We start from the raw sequence: 21,974 nt of genomic DNA on the forward strand, positions 1-21,974 counted from the left end.
CAGTGCCCACGGCCCTGCTTGTTCTCAGTGTACAGAGCCCTTCTTGTCCCGCCCTCACTTCCTTTATTCGGTCTCCACACAGACACACAGGCAATGGTTGCAGGGACAGCATTTTTTCCTGCAAAAATATACACATTTTTTTTATCCAATGTATATTACAAATAGATATATAATGCTATTAATCTACACTATATAAAAAGTTTTCGCAAATGACAGGTACACTTTAAAGGGAACCTATTACACTGAACTGTCTGATCTGCAGCCATCATGTTATAGAGCTAAAGAGCGGAGCAGATTTTTAAATAAGGAAATATTCAATATAATTTGTATTTTATTAATTTCCATCCCTGTTCCAGTGGTCGGTCATACTCAGTATTGGCAGCCTTCCCTGCATAAAGAGCAGTGTTTTCTAAACAGTGTGTCTCCAGCTGTTGTAAAAATTCCAACTACCAGCATGCCAGGACAGCCGAAGGCTCTCCAGGCATGCTGGGAGTTTTAGTGTTACAGCAGTTAGAGACACACTGTTTGGAGAACACTGATATAGAGATATGAGCCATAAAGGACAGCATGTGCAATGTGACAGGTCCTCTTTAAATTTTGATGTTTCTCTGTGTGTTCATCCTTCATTTATCTTGCACCACTTTATACACAATAACATACTAAAAGATACATGCCTTTTAAATACAATAAGTACAAAATCACTTCTCATTTCACATGGTTATAATGAGTTAAAGGGGTACTTCAGTGGAAAAAACAAAACAGTTTTCAAATAAACTGGTGCCAGAAATTTATATAGATTTGTAAATGACTTTAATTTAACAATCTTAATCCTTCCAGTACTTATTAGCTGCTGTATGCTACAGAGGAAGTTGTGTAGTTCTTTCCAGTCTGACCACAGTGCTCACTCCTGCCACCTCAGTCCATGTCAGGATCTGTCCAGAGCAGAAGCAAATCCCCATAGCAAAGCTCTCCTGCTCTGGACAGTTTGTGACATGGACAGAGGTGTCAGGAGAGAGCACTGTGGTCAGACAGGAAAGAACTGCACAACTTCCTCTGGAGCATACAGCAGCTTATAAGTACTGGAAGGATTGAGATGTGTAAATAGAAGCCATTACACAAACATGTATAACTTTCTGGCACCAGTTGATTTGAAGAAAAAAATTCCCACCTGAGTACCCTTCAACACCGTTCAGATATCATATCTTCAGTCTCTCTCTCTCTCTCTCTCACGTTAAATTTTTTCTTGCAGTCGCTCATCTACTTGCAGTTTCTCTCTCTCTCTTGCATGTTCTCTCTCAGGAACATTGCTACGCCATGACAGATATACACATCACAGGCAACTTTTAAACTCATCTCTTGTTTGGATGTCACAGTGTTTAGCGGAGACAAAAAAATAAATAAATAACAATCATGTTATATCCCAAGATCCCGTAATGAAATAATTCACCATATCCATCTTCTCCTCAGGACGTCAGTTACATATTTACATTTATTTATATCTGAGTTTTTTTTTGTTGTCTTTTTTTTTATTTATTTTATTAAAAAAAGAACAAAAAAATAAAATAAAAATAAAAAATGACCTTTTTTCTTTTAATCAGAAATTAAATGTAGTTGGAAAAAATATCCCTATTTGTCTTCCCCAGGTTTTGAGGTGGGACTGAGGTTTTTTTTTTTTTTTGCAGCCACATCTTAAGAATTTAGAATGGTACATGTGAACAGACGCTGCCAGGCCAGGCTTTTAGGACCACTTTTATATATACGCATAGATATTAAATAAATAATAAAGCAAATAAATACATGAATTATAACAATTTCGGAAAATAATACATAGTCTGACTCTTTTTCTTTGGAGTCAAATTTTTTTTTCTCGAATCGCTCCCTGAGGCCCCAATCGATACAATAAGATATTTGAGGCACGGTATGAGTGAGGGAGGTTCTAGTAGAAATGAAAATACAAAATATAGCCGTATTAACGAAAATTGCACGAAAACACAATGTTGGTTTCTACCAATTATAATCCATGCATGATGTTATATAATTCATCCTATTGTTTCATAGTCTGCTCCTTATAACTTATTACTCAATTTAAACATCTCTCAATAATCCTCTTATTATGCTACATAATCCTCTCGTATAATTCCTCTTACTACTGTGCATAAACGCTGCCTATAACTTCTCAGTAAACGAAATAATCCCACATTTATTTGCAAACAATCTTTGCGTCTCTGCGTTTAACCCCTTGCATTGACCGTTGCAGGACCTGTCTTGCTCCCCCGTCTTGGTGTTGTTGATTCCTTTCTACGTATAATAGATCATGGTTAAAGTATTTAAAGGAACACTCTGGGAAAATACCTGATACACTGTGTGATGGACCTAAGTAGCGGTGGTGCATGAGATTTGAAGACCACCACCTCTTTTAGCCCAGCACCAGATAGATCACATAGTTTATCTCTTTTTTCTGGATTGTTCCTTTAAAGGCACCGCACGTTACTGCCCAGGCTACATAGTACAGCATAGTCGTGAATGCTACATTGATGTTATCTGGGCTGTGATTACAATAATGTGCTTACAGTATGCCATAATGGTAAGGCCTAAGGCATACTTGCCAACAGTCTGGATTTTGGCCTCATGAACCGACCCATAAAGGGGCAGGGTTGGGCAAACCCCACCTAAAGCTGACTGGCGTGGGCCTAGTCTAAGTGCAAGACTTAAATGTCCCAATTTTGGTAAATTGATTGTTGGTAACCTTTTACTGTAGCACCATGTACAATAATAATGGTAGCTATTGAGCATGCTCATGAATCTAGGCTAAAAAATGACAACTGACTGGATATCTGGTCAAAGTGATATAGCCTGAGGCATCAAATCGGACACAATACTAAGTGTTGGAACAGAAATAAATACTTCTATCATTTCCACCATGGATGCCATTTTTATTGGAAGCGTCATTGCTACAGTGTATATTTAGCCTATACAGGATGATGTCATTACATATATCCACACGTGAAGTCACTGGTAGGCCCAGAAGCACCAAGCCCCAACATGTTTTATTCTACAACTTGTCAGTGTGCTTGAAGAGGGCCTATTCTGTCTACATTTTCTTTCCTGCATTGAACGCTATAAGTGTTGTAAGTTCAGGTCATTAGACTTACTGTCAGGTTGGGACTTACTCATGTGTAGTCTGCCTACGGCTGTGCTCACTTGTTGATGCCGCAGGGTGGTAGTGTACACCACAGGCGGTGTAAGGCATTTGCCACGTTTTCACAGCAAGTAGAGGTGAAGCACCTGGTTAATATGTTCTTCACTTATACTTGAATTGTGGCAGCGGTTGTGCCATGTGGTTCTTGGCTGTGAGGCACACTACTGCCCCATGGCTACAGTGTGTTAAACCGGCCTTAAAGGTGTTGGCCAGCCAAAACTAACTTATCCTCTATCCACTGGGACCCCCCGATTTCCGGATCAGGACCCTGGCTCTCGGTGAGGAGCATGCGCTTTGTTTATTTCTATAGGAGCCACGTAGATGCCTGACTGCTGTACTCAGGTCTCTTTGGTGCTCCCATAGAAATGAGTGGAGCATGTGCTGTCTACCGCATGCACTCCTGACTGAGAGCCAGGGTCCCAGCAGTCCTATCCTGTAGATAGGTAATAATTTAGTTTTGGCTGGACAACCCCTTTGAAGGAATATTCCTATCGAGGCCATTATGATTTATTCACAGGATATGCCATAAATGTATGATATATGTGGTCTGACAGGTTTGTCCATCCATCTAATATCTGTAGCCCTCTAACATCAGAGGCCAGGGAGAGAAGGGTTGAGCATGTTGAACTTCAGGCTGTAAACAAGCTACAGACAACAGGCCTCAGTGGTTCCTGTAAAATCATAATAGCTATATATTTTGGAGGAAAATTGCCGAGCCACATGGTGGAACTGGCCAGACCCCATTAAAATCGTTGTCCATCATGCAATGAATCTGGCATTGCATTATGGTTTCCTTTTATAATGGAAACCATGACATGTGTGAACAGTACCTAAGGCAACTTTTATTGACTCTAGTAAAGAGGCAGAAAGACCTGGCACAGCTGACTAATGGCTCTCAATTCTGTGGCGGAGTAATGAGACCTATCCGTTCCCGACCGGTGAAGTGCGGTGCTATACGTGTGTGGAAGATAAGTACATTCGTATATAGCAGGAAAAAGGAGTAACACGTAGCAACTCACCACTTCTGTAGTAACTTGTTTAATAGTGCAGGTTGGCGTACAGCTGACACATAACAACGGGAACGGTGTGCAGGGAGGGCTAGACGTGGCGGGGGGAGCTCGAGACGATGGATCCTATTTCGCGTCCAGTGACGCTTCTTCCGGTCCTCTAGCGTCACTGGACGCGAAATAGGATCCATCGTCTCGAGCTCCCCCCGCCACGTCTAGCCATCCCTGCACACCGTTCCCGTTGTTATGTGTCAGCTGTACGCCAACCTGCACTATTACACAAGTTACTACAGAAGTGGTGAGTTGCTACGTGTTACTCCTTTTTCCTGCTATATACGAACTTTTATATTGATACTAAATTAAAGGGGTATTCCAGTCTAAGCCATTTTTCACCTGTCCACTGGATAGATCATCAGTGGGGCACTGTGGTCAACCATCTGCAGAAGTACTAATAGATGGAGTTTGAATGGAACGGCGATCGAGCATGTGGCCTTCCACTTTATTCAAAGTCTAGGGCATTGTGGTAAATGGTTGAGCTCAGTGCTTGGCTGTTTTCATCACTGCCGTAGACTGTAAATGGACCCATAGGGGGACATGCTCGACTGCTGCTCCACTCATACTCACTTGCTTCATCTAGCCACGTTGCTGTGGTGATCTGTATGGGTGCCAGGGGTTGGACCCTCACCTATCTAGCATTTATCACCTATCCAGTAATAGGTTAAAATACTTAAAGGGATCCAAATATTTTTAAATCAACTGGTGCCAGAAAGTTAAACAGATATGTAAATTACTTCTATTTAAAAAACTTCATGATTCCAGTACTTATCAGCTGTGCTGATGTATTCTCAAGAGGACGCTCTTTTCTTTTTGAATTTCTTTTCTGTCTAACCACAGTGCTCTCTGCTGACACCTCTGTCCGTATCAGGAACTGTTCAGAGTATGAGCAAAGAATTCCAGAAAGAAATACAACTTCCTGTGGAGCAGCTGATAAGTACTGGAAGGATTCAGATTTTTAAACAGAAGTCATTTACATATCTGTTTAACTTTCTGGCACCAGTTGATTTAAATAAAAAAAATTCCGCTGGAGTTCCCCTTTAAGGCTCTAATACCAATTTAGTTCTTTGCAAGTCTTAGTAAATGTGGTCATGCTCAATAATAAAACTAAAGTTTTGATGCACACTGGAGATAGGTGGAAGAATCTAGAGATTGGAGTAGGTCCAAGTGATCTAATGCCTCTTCAGTGGATAGGAGAGAAATGCTTTATGTTGGAATACCCCCTTAATTGCTTGCAAGTTTTCCTAGTAAATGTGGTCATGCTCAATAGAAAACCATAGCACTAATGCACACTGGAGATTAGGTTTGATCCAAGAAGCCTGACGCTTATCTATTTACCACATTTTGCCTATTCAGTGGATAGGTGCTAAATGCTTTATGCTGGAATACCCCTTTAATTCCTGGCAAGGCTTCCAAGTAATAGTGGCCATGCTCAATACAACCCATAGTACTAATGCACACTGGAGATCCATCTCTCTCTGGCTGCTTTTACTAAAACTCTGAATAACTTTGAAAATGTTTGTAGATCTGTCTACACATAATCTCTGCAGAGTATTTCACCTGCTCTCATCTGCTGTTTGCTATTACATCCAATATAGTCATCTGCCGTCAACAACTGAACTGCCAAGTATTATAATATCAGCATTAATATTTTATATTATTATTTTCCCCATCTGCAGAGCAGTGCTACAGAAGAACAGCACCAGGCCCAAGATACATTTTTTTTAACATCATAGTGCATGAGAAGCAAAATATAGGGGGTTCTGAAATATCCCTAGTTAACCCTTATCCTGCTTCTGGGCCGGTGTCTCCTGTAGGCTCATGACAAGCGCTCCTTAAAAACAAATTTTTAGGTGAAAAAAAAAAAGAATATATATATATATATATATATATATATATATATATATATATATATTTAAAAAATGCTCCTTATATTCAAAAAGAGCAAGAATCTAAAAAGATACAGTCCCTTTAAATTAAATATATTAACACTATATGACCGACATAGAAAAATAAATATATATATATTTAACTCTGTATACACATACATATATTTATATAGAGCACTATAAATATATACATTAATATATAGATATAGTCATACCTATATATTTATATGTATAAACATCTCTATGTATGTGTTCAAATCTACTTGTCCGGCAGATTGTTGGAATCACCGACACAACATTTTGTAACAAAAAAATATTTTCTGTATTTTTATTTTTAATTTTTTTTACAATTTTTTCTTCTTCAAGTCTGTAATGTGGCACTGATTTAGTATTTATTTATTTTTTTTATTTTATTTTTACCAGTGCAAATATTACGTGATGTGGACTAAAAACCTGGCTTGGCACTTTCTGCATTCAATCCTATATTGGCCCTATTGAAATTGCGTATTAGAAAAAAAAGAATAAAAAGAATTCAAAACCAAACAGAAATAAAGTAAGCAAATCATAGTCCCCACCCGTTTCTTCCCACCCCGCCATCCCGACATTTGTGTTCTTGAAAATCTCATCCCATTTCGTTTTTTTGTTTGTTTTTTTTTTGTTTGTTTTTTGCTCAACCCCTCCCACTTTTTTTTTTTTTAACCCCAATATTCTCGTCCTTTTGCTTCTTTTTTTTTTTTAGTTATTTAAATGAATCAGTAAAATGAACGGGTACATAGAGGGATTCATGCATTTTTTTTTTTCGTTTGGTTCATTCTATCCTTTTCGGGAATTTTTTTTTTTAATGTGTTTTGATTTTTTTTTGTCTTTTTTTTAAGAAATCTGTTTTTTTCCATCACTTTTTTCAGCACTTTGTTCTTGGTAACTTGCTTGCTCTTGTTCTGTTTGGGTCTCTAGCCCTTCAGTCTTTGCATACCTCCATCATTTATTTAACCCCTTCACTGTTACAGTGAGCTCAATGCAGGAGTTAAATAGAGCAGGTTGCTTGTATAGGGGAAAATACATTTAACATTGAATATAACTGAGTAAACATAGGTATCCCATGATATTTGTATGTATATATATATATATATATATATATATATATATATATATATGTGTGTGTGTGTGTATTTACTATTTTTTTTTATAATATGATGATGGTATTATGATGATAATGAGATCAATGAGATTGCTATACACTGGGAAGTGCACTGTACATTTATGCAAAGTAGTTATATGTACAATTAATACAGTATATTGTACATTAATATGTACAATGACTACAGTAGGTTCTTTTATGTGCCATGTATATCTATAATTTTTCTTTTTACCCAATAGTTAATACACCATATTACATAATGGATTTTCAATGGTGATTGTTGAACAAGGATACCCACTATTATTCATCATGATAGTATGATCCTATTTTATTTCCTCTTACAGGAATTTAGTTCTTTTTTTTTTCTCCTATACAAGCAACGCTGCTCGCAACATAGTCTGCATCCTCAATAAAATATTGCCTCAAAATGACATATCCCTACTGGAGGAGCCCACAAACCATGATGCCATTTCACAGTGTTTATAGGGTTAGGTACTTGCCATGAGATTCTAGACCATGAATGTCAGATTTAGCAGCTGGTTTAAGATTTCACACGAACCATATTGGCCAGAGAGAAGAGATTTGCATTTGACTCCGAAAACAAGGAAACACCAGTAACCACTCTGAGGATATTTTCTCAAGGATGAAGACTTTACACCTACAGATCTGTGTATCAGACTCAGGCGTCTGTGTTCTACAAATCCCATCATTTTGGCCGTAGGAAGTACAACTGGCTTAATTCAGAATTTTGTGGGGGGGGGGGGGGGGGGGGGGGGAAACAATTTTTTTTGCATCCTGTACAGTGTTCCACCTATATGGATGAACAATTGCAATGCAGCATTTGGGGTCTGTACATGTGGACAAGTGTGTCCTGAGGTCATTTATCACGATCTTTACACTTTCAGTAACTTGTTTTTTTGAATGATAAAATAGTTAACTTGAAATTTTTGTAGCCTTCTGAGAGAAAAAAGTTCCCAAACTTATTTTAGAACCAAAGCAGGCCATGTGTTACACTCATTTTACAGCCCGAAGCTTGATACACAGATCCCTTTATCTAGACCACATTCCTTTAGCTTTCTGACCCTCATTGATCTATCTGCCTGTGTCTTTCTTCTCTTTCTCCATCCTCCATCCTTGTTTCATACTGGAGTGGTCCTGCGATTGGCTGTGTTGGTGTGCGCAGAGTCCTTATTATCTTTGGGTATACAGTTATGAACTTGGAGGAAGCTGTTATCCGAGTTATAAGTGGCTGTGGGGGTTCCGGACGATTTGAGAGGGTCGCGGCTCAGCGTGTACATGGAGATCTCGGTGGAGGGTAGGGTGTTGAAGCCCTTGAGGCCCACAGGAGAGGCATCACGGGAGTGGGAAGGCTCCGTGGACCGGGAGCTGGATCGGCTGCGCCTCTGATAACGGTAGCGATAACTTGGAATGCGAGTGATTGCAGAGGACTGGAGGTAGTCCGTTGCTCGTGCTGTAGCTCTCAGCTGTTTGTGGCGGTCAATGAACATGTGAACAGCAAGCACCCCCACCATTTCAGCAATAATGAAGGAAAGGGCCCCAAAGTAAAAGGACCAGCCATATGAGTAGCTGTTTTTCTTTGAGTCGCTTTTTGAAGGGTCACCAGCATTGGCAGATATGTACACAATGATCCCAATGATGTTGCTTAGACCTGTGGATTGTAGAAGAAAAGGAAACGTGAAAATAGGGAAAGGACAGTAAACATTGAAGAGTATATATATTTACTGTATATACTGATAACATTAAGCTGGGCTGCCAGAATAGTTATCCACATATATTGGATTTTTTAAATTTGTGTTATTCTTAGACAGTGCAAACTTATACAAACAGTCTCCTATGTGCTAGATTCATCCCAGTTTCCCAGCCAGATTATTAAATCCAGTGTATCTGTAGACTGTCTAGTCTACATTTGCATGGTCGGATTTTAGTTAACACCAACTATGTGTCAGCTAACTTCAGGCAATGAGGCAAAATTATGTTGTGTTTTTTGGCACAAGTTATGGCATTTAAGGCCCCACTTTCCCAGGAGATCAAGCCTGTGTGTATTGTCCTGGTCTTTTTGGTGCAAACAGCATAGCTGGCGCACACGCCTAAAATTTGGCACATATGCAGCCAGTTTTGGTGCATTGGCCATAGTAAATGTGGGCCATTATATAATGAGTGATCTGGAGCCTGTTCTGTCCTTCTAGGCCAGACCATCAATTACATGGTTGCCCATTCTTAAAGCAACTGCACCTGTGGGGTCACTGGGGTGTTGCCAAATTGGATGAGCCTTAGGAAACAGAAATAAAATGACTGCTACATAGTGACTTTGGCAGAAAAAAAGGGTTGCATGGCTTAAGATCACCATGATGCACTGAAGGGATTGTGCTTCATGGATGCTAATGTAAGTGAATGAGGTCGTGTTGTGACCCATGCAAAATTCCCAAGAAATCCATATCAGATCTACTTCTTGCTGTTAGGTTCCAGTCACAGCCACTTGTGGGTCATTCACTTTCATTGGCTGGCAGCAAAATCCCTTTAGTGCAAGAAGGTAATATTTGGCCAACCCTTGTCCCAAGTCTAGCCCTAGCCTAAAAAGTTGGTTTCTGCCATCTCATGCCACACACTGCTTAGATAAGTGATCGGATGGAGTGGTCACACAAGTAGATGGACAAGTCACTGCTCTCCCAAATAAACACAGACCACAGGGAAGGATTGTGGTGGCGGTGCTGAAACTGTGTGTGTGTATGTGGGGGTGTTTAGTAATTTTTGCTGCTTCTTTTGTCAATTGATACAATTTCTTCAAGATTGTTAAAGTTTTTGTACATCTCTGGAAAACCATGCCAAATTATATTACAGAGACATATTGGCAATCAGATAAAGAAAGTATAACATGAGTTATAAAAAGCATTGTGTCGCTAAGGGATACCATTTGCTTTTTCTGGACAATTTGGCCACAAATCATAGACAACCAGGTAATATATATCTACTTCAGTGTTCCAAACCACCATGGTTGGGAAACAATGGTCAACTCTATGGCTTATATGAATTAGAAGAATTACAATCACTATCACTATACAGCCTCATTCACTTCCGGGTTGGAGCTTAATTTGCTTAATCTGTTGAAATTTCTGGAGTTATATCCAAAAAATCCTAAAAAACGGACATCGGCAAAAAGCTAGACGGTCCTCATTCAAGTAAAAATGGCATCTGTCGGGTTCCGTTAGTGTCTGTTTGACTAACTAACTATCCAGCTCAGCTTTTCTGCAAGGAACAGACTCTGTATTGGAGCAGCATTTTTTTTGCGCCAAAAATATTTTCACTGTTCTTGACAACCCTGGTGCTCCTGGGTATTTATGTTACACCTACCTCCATTGCTAAATCCAAGAACGAAGCAGCGCTCCACACATCCCGGGTAGAATTGAACAAAGTGTAAATTGTTTGTTTGTTCATCTGGAAATACAGCTACGTTTTTTGCTCTCTAATGGAGCCTTTTTAAAGCAATGAAGCTTAAAAAAAGGCTCCATTGTAGAGCCGAAATGTAGCTATATTGCCAGATAGGTGAATAAATTTACACTTCTATGAATCCTATCCTGCACGCATGAAGTGCCACTTCCTTCTTGGATTTCATATGGTTTCTTGGACTGTGGGTCTGGTCCTGAAGCTGAGCACCCCAAGTGGATTATAAAACCTTTGTTTGAGTAAGTGTCCCAGCACTTTGCCCATCCAGTTGTTTTTGTAGGTACCTCCTGTTACGCCGAGCGCTCCGGGTCCCCGCTCCTCCCCGGAGCGCTCGCTACACTCTCCCCGCTGCAGCGCTCCGGTCAGATCCACTGACCCGGGGCGCTGCGATTCCGCTTCCAGCCGGGATGCGATTCGCGATGCGGGTAGCGCCCGCTCGCGATGCGCACCCCGGCTCCCGTACCTGACTCGCTCTCCCTCGCTCCTGTCCCGGCGCGCGCGGCCCCGCTCCCTAGGGCGCGCGCGCGCCGGGTCTTTGCGATTTAAAGGGCCACTGCGCCGCTGATTGGCGCAGTGATTCCAATTAGTGTCTTCACCTGTGCACTTCCCTATATCACCTCACTTCCCCTGCACTTCCTTGCCGGATCTTGTTGCCATCGTGCCAGTGAAAGCGTTCCTTGTGTGTTCCTAGCCTGTGTTCCAGACCTCCTGCCGTTGCCCCTGACTACGATCCTTGCTGCCTGCCCCGACCTTCTGCTACGTCCGACCTTGCTTCTGTCTACTCCCTTGTACCGCGCCTATCTTCAGCAGCCAGAGAGGTGAGCCGTTGCTAGTGGATACGACCTGGTCACTACCGCCGCAGCAAGACCATCCCGCTTTGCGGCGGGCTCTGGTGAAAACCAGTAGTGTCTTAGAACCGGTCCACTAGCACGGTCCTCGCCATCCCTCTCTGGCACAGAGGATCCACCTCCTGCCAGCCGGCATCGTGACAGTAGATTCGGCCATGGATCCCGCTGAAGTTCCTCTGCCAGTTGTCGCTGACCTTACCACGGTGGTCGCCCAGCAGTCACAACAGATAGCGCAACAAGGCCAACAGCTGTCTCAACTGACCGTTATGCTACAGCAGTTACTACCACAGCTTCAGCAGTCATCTCCTCCGCCAGCTCCTGCACCTCCTCCGCAGCGAGTGGCCGCTCCTGGTCTACGCCTATCCTTGCCGGATAAATTTGATGGGGACTCTAAGTTTTGCCGTGGCTTTCTTTCCCAATGTTCCCTGCATCTGGAGATGATGTCGGACCTGTTTCCCACTGAAAGGTCTAAGGTGGCTTTCGTAGTCAGCCTTCTGTCTGGAAAAGCCCTGTCTTGGGCCACACCGCTCTGGGACCGCAATGACCCCGTCACTGCCTCTGTACACTCCTTCTTCTCGGAAATTCGAAGTGTCTTTGAGGAACCTGCCCGAGCCTCTTCTGCTGAGACTGCCCTGTTGAACCTGGTCCAGGGTAATTCTTCCGTTGGCGAGTACGCCATCCAATTCCGTACTCTTGCTTCAGAATTATCCTGGAATAATGAGGCCCTCTGCGCGACCTTTAAAAAAGGCCTATCCAGCAACATTAAAGATGTTCTGGCCGCACGAGAAATTCCTGCTAATCTACATGAACTCATTCACCTAGCCACTCGCATTGACATGCGTTTTTCCGAAAGGCGTCAGGAGCTCCGCCAAGATATGGACTCTGTTCGCACGAGGCGTTTCTTCTCCTCGGCTCCTCTCTCCTCTGGTCCCCTGCAATCCATTCCTGTGCCTCCCGCCGTGGAGGCTATGCAGGTCGACCGGTCTCGCCTGACACCTCAAGAGAGGACACGACGCCGCATGGAGAACCTCTGCCTGTACTGTGCTAGTACCGAACACTTCCTGAGGGATTGTCCTATCCGTCCTCCCCGCCTGGAAAGACGTACGCTGACTCCGCACAAAGGTGAGACAGTCCTTGATGTCTACTCTGCTTCTCCACGTCTTACTGTGCCTGTGCGGATGTCTGCCTCTGCCTTCTCCTTCTCTACCGTGGCCTTCTTGGACTCTGGATCTGCAGGAAATTTTATTTTGGCCTCTCTCGTCAACAGGTTCAACATCCCAGTGACCAGTCTCGCCAGACCCCTTTACATCAATTGTGTAAACAATGAAAGATTGGACTGTACTATACGTTTCCGCACGGAGCCCCTTCTAATGAGCATCGGATCTCATCACGAGAGGATTGAACTTTTGGTCCTTCCCAATTGCACCTCGGAAATTCTCCTTGGACTTCCCTGGCTTCAACTTCATTCCCCAACCCTGGATTGGTCCACTGGGGAGATCAAGAGTTGGGGGCCCTCTTGTTCCAAGGACTGTCTAAAACCGGTTCCCAGTAACCCTTGCCGTGACTCTGTGGTTCCTCCAGTAACCGGTCTCCCTAAGGCCTATATGGACTTCGCGGATGTTTTCTGCAAAAAACAAGCTGAGACTCTACCTCCTCACAGGCCTTATGATTGTCCTATCGACCTCCTCCCGGGCACTACTCCACCCCGGGGCAGAATTTATCCTCTCTCTGCCCCAGAGACTCTTGCCATGTCTGAATACGTCCAGGAAAATTTAAAAAAGGGCTTTATCCGTAAATCCTCCTCTCCTGCCGGAGCCGGATTTTTCTTTGTGTCCAAAAAAGATGGCTCCCTACGTCCTTGCATTGACTACCGCGGTCTTAATAAAATCACGGTTAAGAACCGCTACCCCCTACCCCTCATCTCTGAACTCTTTGATCGCCTCCAAGGTGCCCACATCTTTACTAAACTGGACTTAAGAGGTGCCTATAACCTCATCCGCATCAGAGAGGGGGATGAGTGGAAAACGGCATTTAACACCAGAGATGGACACTTTGAGTATCTGGTCATGCCTTTTGGCCTGTGCAACGCCCCTGCTGTCTTCCAAGACTTTGTTAATGAAATTTTTCGTGATCTGTTATACTCCTGTGTTGTTGTATATCTGGACGATATCCTAATTTTTTCTGCCAATCTAGAAGAACACCGCCAGCATGTCCGTATGGTTCTTCAGAGACTTCGTGACAATCAACTCTATGCCAAAATTGAGAAATGTCTGTTTGAATGCCAATCTCTTCCTTTTCTAGGATATTTGGTCTCTGGCCAGGGACTACAAATGGATCCAGACAAACTCTCTGCCGTCTTAGATTGGCCACGCCCCTCCGGACTCCGTGCTATCCAACGCTTTTTGGGGTTCGCCAATTATTACAGGCAATTTATTCCGCATTTTTCTACCGTTGTGGCCCCTATCGTGGCTTTAACCAAAAAAAATGCCGATCCCAAGTCTTGGCCTCCTCAAGCGGAAGACGCCTTTAAACGACTCAAGTCTGCCTTTTCTTCGGCTCCCGTGCTCTCCAGACCTGACCCTTCCAAACCCTTCCTATTGGAGGTTGATGCCTCCTCAGTGGGAGCTGGAGCTGTTCTTCTACAAAAAAATTCTTCCGGGCATGCTGTCACTTGTGGGTTTTTTTCTAGGACCTTCTCTCCGGCGGAGAGGAACTACTCCATCGGGGATCGAGAGCTTCTAGCCATTAAATTAGCACTTGAGGAATGGAGGCATCTGCTGGAGGGATCAAGATTTCCAGTTATTATTTACACCGACCACAAGAACCTCTCCTACCTCCAGTCTGCCCAACGGCTGAATCCTCGCCAGGCCCGGTGGTCTCTGTTCTTTGCCCGATTTAATTTTGAGATTCACTTTCGTCCTGCCGATAAGAACATTAGGGCTGATGCTCTCTCTCGTTCCTCGGATGCCTCAGAAGTTGAACTCTCTCCGCAACACATCATTCCACCTGACTGCCTGATCTCCACTTCTCCAGCCTCCATCAGGCAAACTCCTCCAGGAAAGACCTTTGTTTCTCCACGCCAACGCCTCGGAATCCTCAAATGGGGTCACTCCTCCCACCTCGCAGGTCATGTGGGCATCAAGAAATCTGTGCAACTCATCTCCCGCTTCTATTGGTGGCCGACTCTGGAGACGGATGTTGTGGACTTTGTGCGAGCCTGCACTATCTGTGCCCGGGATAAGACTCCTCGCCAGAAACCCGCTGGTTTTCTTCATCCCCTGCCTGTCCCCGAACAGCCTTGGTCTCTGATTGGTATGGATTTTATTACTGATTTACCCCCTTCCCGTGGCAACACTGTTATTTGGGTGGTCGTTGATCGATTCTCCAAAATGGCACATTTCATCCCTCTTCCTGGTCTTCCTTCAGCGCCTCAGTTGGCTAAACAATTTTTTGTACACATTTTTCGTCTTCACGGGTTGCCTACGCAGATCGTCTCGGATAGAGGCGTCCAATTTGTGTCTAAATTCTGGAGGGCTCTCTGTAAACAACTCAAGATTAAATTAAATTTTTCTTCTGCATATCATCCCCAGTCCAATGGACAAGTAGAAGAATTAACCAGGTCTTGGGTGATTATTTGCGACATTTTGTTTCCTCCCGCCAGGATGACTGGGCAGATCTCCTTCCATGGGCCGAATTCTCGTATAACTTCAGAGTCTCTGAATCTTCCTCCAAATCCCCATTTTTCGTGGTGTACGACCGTCACCCTCTTCCCCCCCTCCCTACCCCCTTGCCCTCTGGTCTGCCCGCTGTGGATGAAATTTCTCGTGACCTTTCCATCATATGGAGAGAGACCCAAAAATCTCTCTTACAGGCTTCATCACGCATGAAGAAGTTCGCGGATAAGAAAAGAAGAGCTCCTCCCGTTTTTTCCCCTGGAGACAAGGTATGGCTCTCCGCTAAATATGTCCGCTTCCGTGTCCCTAGCTACAAGTTGGGACCACGCTATCTTGGTCCTTTCAAAATTTTGTGTCAAATTAATCCTGTCTCTTACAAACTTCTTCTTCCTCCTTCTCTTCGTATCCCTAATGCCTTTCACGTTTCTCTTCTTAAACCACTCATCCTCAACCGTTTTTCTCCCAAATCTGTTCCTCCCACTCCTGTTTCCGGCTCCTCGGACATCTTCTCTGTCAAAGAGATCTTAGCTTCTAAAAAGGTCAGAGGGAAAACTTTTTTTTTAGTGGACTGGGAGGGTTGTGGTCCTGAAGAGAGATCCTGGGAACCTGAGGACAACATCCTAGACAAAAGTCTGCTCCTCAGGTTCTCAGGCTCTAAGAAGAGGGGGAGACCCAAGGGGGGGGGTACTGTTACGCCGAGCGCTCCGGGTCCCCGCTCCTCCCCGGAGCGCTCGCTACACTCTCCCCGCTGCAGCGCTCCGGTCAGATCCACTGACCCGGGGCGCTGCGATTCCGCTTCCAGCCGGGATGCGATTCGCGATGCGGGTAGCGCCCGCTCGCGATGCGCACCCCGGCTCCCGTACCTGACTTGCTCTCCCTCGCTCCTGTCCCGGCGCGCGCGGCCCCGCTCCCTAGGGCGCGCGCGCGCCGGGTCTTTGCGATTTAAAGGGCCACTGCGCCGCTGATTGGCGCAGTGATTCCAATTAGTGTCTTCACCTGTGCACTTCCCTATATCACCTCACTTCCCCTGCACTTCCTTGCCGGATCTTGTTGCCATCGTGCCAGTGAAAGCGTTCCTTGTGTGTTCCTAGCCTGTGTTCCAGACCTCCTGCCGTTGCCCCTGACTACGATCCTTGCTGCCTGCCCCGACCTTCTGCTACGTCCGACCTTGCTTCTGTCTACTCCCTTGTACCGCGCCTATCTTCAGCAGCCAGAGAGGTGAGCCGTTGCTAGTGGATACGACCTGGTCACTACCGCCGCAGCAAGACCATCCCGCTTTGCGGCGGGCTCTGGTGAAAACCAGTAGTGTCTTAGAACCGGTCCACTAGCACGGTCCTCGCCATCCCTCTCTGGCACAGAGGATCCACCTCCTGCCAGCCGGCATCGTGACACCTCCATTGCTATATGCAATATGATAATTTGTCTAAATAGCGTAGAAGAGACACGATTACCCGCACTCACCGCTAGGCATCAGTCGGCCGACTCCGCTTCAACTGCTCACACAGACATCACCGGTTCCAGACGTGATGCAGGGCGCTCAGAGGTGACTAGCGGTGAATGCGGGTAACCGTGTCTCTTCTATGCTATTTGTATTTAGTGACTTAGTTCTTTCTGGTTGGCAGCACCGCTGGACTCACACACTCAGGACTTCAGTCTCCCGCTGTGATAGAGGTACCGCAGCCCAGTGACCCTGACTACTTTATAACAATAGTGCCACTATACCTTTGAAGTTATTTTGTTCATATCTACATTGTGGTTTCAATTCTAAGCATGTCAGATACCGACAGTGCCTGATGGACCAACAGGTTTTCTCAAGGTAAACATGGGCATGGTGGGCATGCAGCACTGCATGCATTCCATCAAACATGAAGGACCCTGCTACCGAGATGCCTGCGGTCCAGATGTGAACTGAGCTTAACTCACAGCCACGTTGAGTGTGAGAGCAGCCTGCAAGCATCTGAATAAATGCATATGGTTTGTGTTGAACCGTCCTCCCTTACTTTGCATAACACCCTAGGTGCCTTGCTTGCTTACCCTATGCCCTTGGCTCGGGTTCACAGTTTCAAGGGTCTGTCTCTGGAAATGTTTTGCCCCAGGAAATATTACTGTTTGTCTGTATTAAACAGCTTTCTGCTTCACAAAAAATGTTCCTCATTTCCTGTATGTTACATGCTTATGACTCATCCAGTCTCCTTTCTGCGGTCAGAGCAGTGGATCAATGGTCATTGCCTAAATGGAGTTGTGGCAGAAGAGGAAAATGTATTCACGCGTTCCTGCTACAACTTCACTAACAAAGGTTAAACACAGTGGTCTGAATACGCTTACTGCAGGGGGAGGGGGGGCACACATATGTTATAGATATTGCAGCACTTCATTATGGAACATAGTTCTGCTCATATTCTGCATCTTTCAATATCAGTGATGTTATTGGTGGTACAGAGCCGCAGACAATTCTCCATACTCCAATAGAACCGGTAAAGTAATTGGTGTCATTCTCTGAATCCCGAAATCGCTCAATCAATATAAACGTTTTACATGAGACTGGAGAGGTTAGACGAAATAAGGAATTCAAGGTTTATCTGGCCATAGATTTTGATATGAATCCTTTATGTGTAAAATATTTGAAAGTATCCTATAAATAAAAAATCATTACAAAGAAGACCTCCAGGATCATCACACTTTAAAATATCACTATAGCTGCATTTTCCAGTCTGACATAAGGTCAGGGTTGACATCTGTCTGTAAATTCCCAGAAAGCCTGGAAAAATAGGCTATTTTCCATTGTATGGTGGTACTTCTGCAGGTTATTGGGATTGTAATGATCATTCCCTGTCATCCCTCAGCAGCACAATATGGGGTGTGTCTCTGCCCCTGTGAGCTAAATAGGATTGGGATTTTTTAATGAAATAAACAAAAAAGGTACATAGGCACCTCCCCTATTGCCTATAAATACTCCCCACACACAGAGTACACTTCATTTAGTTTTTTTCTGTCCGCGTGAGCTATGGATGTTCTGTTCCAGAACTAATATGTTTTTTCATTTTCCTTCAGGTTTGCTACCTGTTCTGTCCTCCGGTCTGTGATGTCTGGTCCTTGCAGTATCCGCCACACTTGTTCCGGAGTCCGCGCTGTGAGCCTTACTTTTTATTTCCTTTCTGCTGGAAGTGGGCAGAACTTAGGGGTTGGCTATTTAACCTCTTCAGGATGCCGGGCGTATGCATACGCCCTGCATCCCGAGTCCTTAAGGAAGTGGGGCGTATGCATACGCCCGTGGGAATTCTGGTCCCTGCCGCTAGCCGGTTGGGAACCGGACCGGGATGCCTGCTGAAATCATTCAGCAGGCATCTTGGCACATCACCGAGGGGGGTCCTGAGACCCCCCCCCCCCATGTCGGCGATCGCAGAAAATCGCACGTCAATTCAGACATGCGATTTTCTGCTATTCCGGGCTGATCGGGTCTCTGGTGACCCGATCCCCCGGAAAATTGGGATGATCGGAGCGGTCAGTGACAGCCCCGATCATCCTGAGGGATAGGAGCGAGGTCGCAGTGCTGCGATCTCCTCCTATCCCCTGCCGTTGGTCAGAACTGATTCTGACCAATGGCAACGCAGGATACTGGGTTTCCATGGCAACCCCCCATTCTGCCCACCCCTAATTTTTTCAAAAAGTCAAAATATGTCCATTTTATGATGCCAACATAAGGTGGACATATTGTATTTGTGAATAAAAATAAAATGTATTTGGAATATCCATTTTCCTTACAAGCAGAGAGCTTCAAAGTTAGAAAAATTCAACATTTTCTAAATTTTCATGACATTTTGGGATTTTTCACCAAAATAGGATGCAAGTAACGACGAAAATTTACCACCAAAATAAAGTAGAATATGTCAAGAAAAAACAATCTCAGAATCAGAATATTCGGTAAAAGCGTTTGAGTTATTAATGCGTAAATCGACGGTGGTCAGAATTGCGAAAAAGGGCTCAGTCCTTAAGGTGAAAAAAGGCTGCGTCCTTAAAGGGTTAAATCCTGTCCTTTCTCTGGCTTGGTATCTTTGAGCCTGCTGCAAACTTGTCTGTTGCATTTTGTGACTCTTTGTTACATTTCTTTCGGCATTAATAGCCTTATCTCTTTCTTCTCATTGTAGGTATTTAATTTTTGTAAGCAGTTCTGTTTACTTGTTATGTAGATTTTTTTAAATCTATTTTCCAATGTTTACCTGATATCATCTATGGAGTCGGGCTAATCCGGAGGGGGTAGAGAAACCCATGGGAAATCTTTATTTGGAGTGTACCTCCTGTAAGATACCCCTTCCTAATGGATATGAATATTCCATCTTCCCCTCTTGCCGTCCCAGACTCCCCCCTAATCAGGAACCATCCATGCAGGAGATGTTCGTTTGGGTAAAGGAATTCGTGTTTGGTTCCATTAAAGAATTGAAAGATTCTTTAACAGTAGCCCAGCCTCCTAACAAAAATTCTAAAAGGGGTGAAACTCCGATTATAGTTCATTCGGAAGAAGAATTCCAGGTGGTGAATGAGACTAAATTATCCACTTCTGAAGAATTTCAGGGACGGAATTATTTCCCTGCTAAAAAATGCCCTACATTTATTAGGGCTGTACAAACTGAGAATTTGCCTGAGAGTCAGGGGAAAAAGCCTTCTACTTCAAAAGGACCTAGGGTTTTTTCTGTGGATAACATATTAATGGATTTAATGAAATCTGAATGGTTAAATCCCGAGAAGGCTCCGGTTTTGAGCAGACATTTCAAGACTCTCTTTCCTTTGGACGAGTCTAAGTCCAAGAGTTGGATCTCTCCTCCCAAGGTAGATTTTGCCATTGCAAAGTTATCCAAAAGAACCATTGTACCATAAGATGACGGCTCAAGTATGAAGGACCCCATGGACTGCCGTATTGAAGTCGCCTTAAAGCAGTCCTATTCTACCGCTGCTAGCGAAGCTACCGTGGGTTGGGCTGTGTTTGGGGTTATCAAGGCCATGAAGTCTTGGATAGGAAGAATCCAAGATTATATAGATTCTGGCATCAGCAGAGAGGAGATCCTAAGATCTTTTATCATTTGGGTATGGATTATCTTTATGATGCTAATTGTCAACAGCTTAGGTTTTCTGCTCATAATATGGCCCTTTCCTCAACTACCAGACGGGCTCTCTGACTTAGGCCTTGGCCTGGAGACAACTCATCCAAATATACTCTTTGTAATCTTGAGTATGTGCCTGGGAAGCTTTTCGGTTCCTAATTGAATGTAATCATGGAGGAACTTTCTGATAAGAAGGAAAAAAGTCTTCCCTTATCTAATAGGTCCTTTCTAGGGCATTATAATCAGTCTAGACAAGACATATCCCCTCAAAGAACTAGACAGAATATGAACTCTGGACGCAGCAGGGGAACAGATTCCTCCAGAAGAGGTTCTTCCAGAGCAAGAAGAACCAAGAAACCAGAGTTCTGACTCTGAAACCATGCCTGTAGGCGGCCGTCTTCAAAATTTTCTCCTGGCTTGGCAGCACTTAATAAAGGACAATTGGGTTCTGAATATTATAAAAAGAGGGTACACTCTGCCTCTCATATCCCATCCTCGACAGATTTCTGGTGTCTTCAATTCTCATGTCCCCGAAACAGGACTTTTTGGAACAATCCATTCTGGATCTCATTGCTTCTGCTACAGTAGAACCTGTTCCGTTTGCCTAGGAGTGTATTCTCCTGTATTTCTTGTCCCCAAGCCAGCAGGAAAGTGGAGACTTATCATAGATCTCTGTTATCTAAACAGGTTCATATTAAAGAAAAGATTCAGAATGGAGACAATAAAGTCTGTCAAATCAATTGTTCCGAAAGACGACTATATGGCGTCTATAGACATCAAAGTTGCTTACTTTCATATCCCAACCCTCCAGAATCAAAGAAGATTCCTGCGCATCGCAGTAGATGTCAGGGGGATAATTAATCACCTACAGTTCAGAGTGCTTCCTTTAGGGATTTCCACTGCCTCCTTTGTTTTTATGAAGGTGATATCATCCATGATGGTGGTCCTGAGGGTTCAGGGCATAAGGATCTTACCCTATTTAGACGATTGGTTAATTCTAGCTCGATCTCCGGAGGAACTACAATTCCACACCAGTCTGACTACAGATCTTCTCCACAGAATAGGATGGATAATAAACTGGACAAAATTGCACCTTATTCCAGAGAAGGTAAAAACTTTTCTAGGGTTTTGTCTAGATTCTCTCAATATGAGAATCGTCTTTTCTCCAGCAAGGAAGGAGAGGATATCCAAGGGATATCAATATCTTCGGATTCCTTGCAAGGTTTACCTGAAGACTTTAATGAGGTTCCTAGGACTCCTCTCCTCCTCAGCAGAAGCAGTCCCTTGAGCCCTTTGGCACCTGAGACTACTTCAAATGGAGGTCCTTCAGGTTTGGGACAGAAATATTTCCTCCCTGGACTCTCTTCACAGACTCTCCCTCCCAGTCTGCAGATCTCTGAAATGGTGGGTTGTTCCACAGGACGGGATGTCTCTTCTAGAGCCACGATGGTTAGTCTTGACAATAGATGCCTCCGGTTCAGGATAGGAAGCCCATCTTCTAGGAAGGAATTTATCTGGGGGGGTGGAGTCAAGAAGAAATACTACTTTCCTCCAATGTCAAAGAACTCAGAGGAATCTCCTATGCGCTCCTGCATTTCACTCATGGG

The 21,974-nt window shown here is 44.0% G+C and overlaps 1 protein-coding gene across 1 annotated transcript in view; it reads right to left on the reverse strand.

Annotated features, from left to right (window-relative positions):
- Positions 1 to 8,065: 8,065 nt before the first annotated feature.
- Positions 8,066 to 21,974, reverse strand: part of CACNG2 (calcium voltage-gated channel auxiliary subunit gamma 2) — a 153,759-nt gene continuing 139,850 nt past the window's right edge. Inside the window, exon 4 of the mRNA XM_056524083.1 lies at positions 8,066 to 8,956. Coding sequence (XP_056380058.1) covers positions 8,427 to 8,956 — 530 coding nt within the window. The 3' untranslated portion in view covers positions 8,066 to 8,426. The remainder of the gene's footprint in view (positions 8,957 to 21,974) is intronic.

Source organism: Hyla sarda, chromosome 6 (genome assembly GCF_029499605.1).
Source record: "Hyla sarda isolate aHylSar1 chromosome 6, aHylSar1.hap1, whole genome shotgun sequence".
NCBI lineage: Eukaryota > Metazoa > Chordata > Amphibia > Anura > Hylidae > Hyla > Hyla sarda.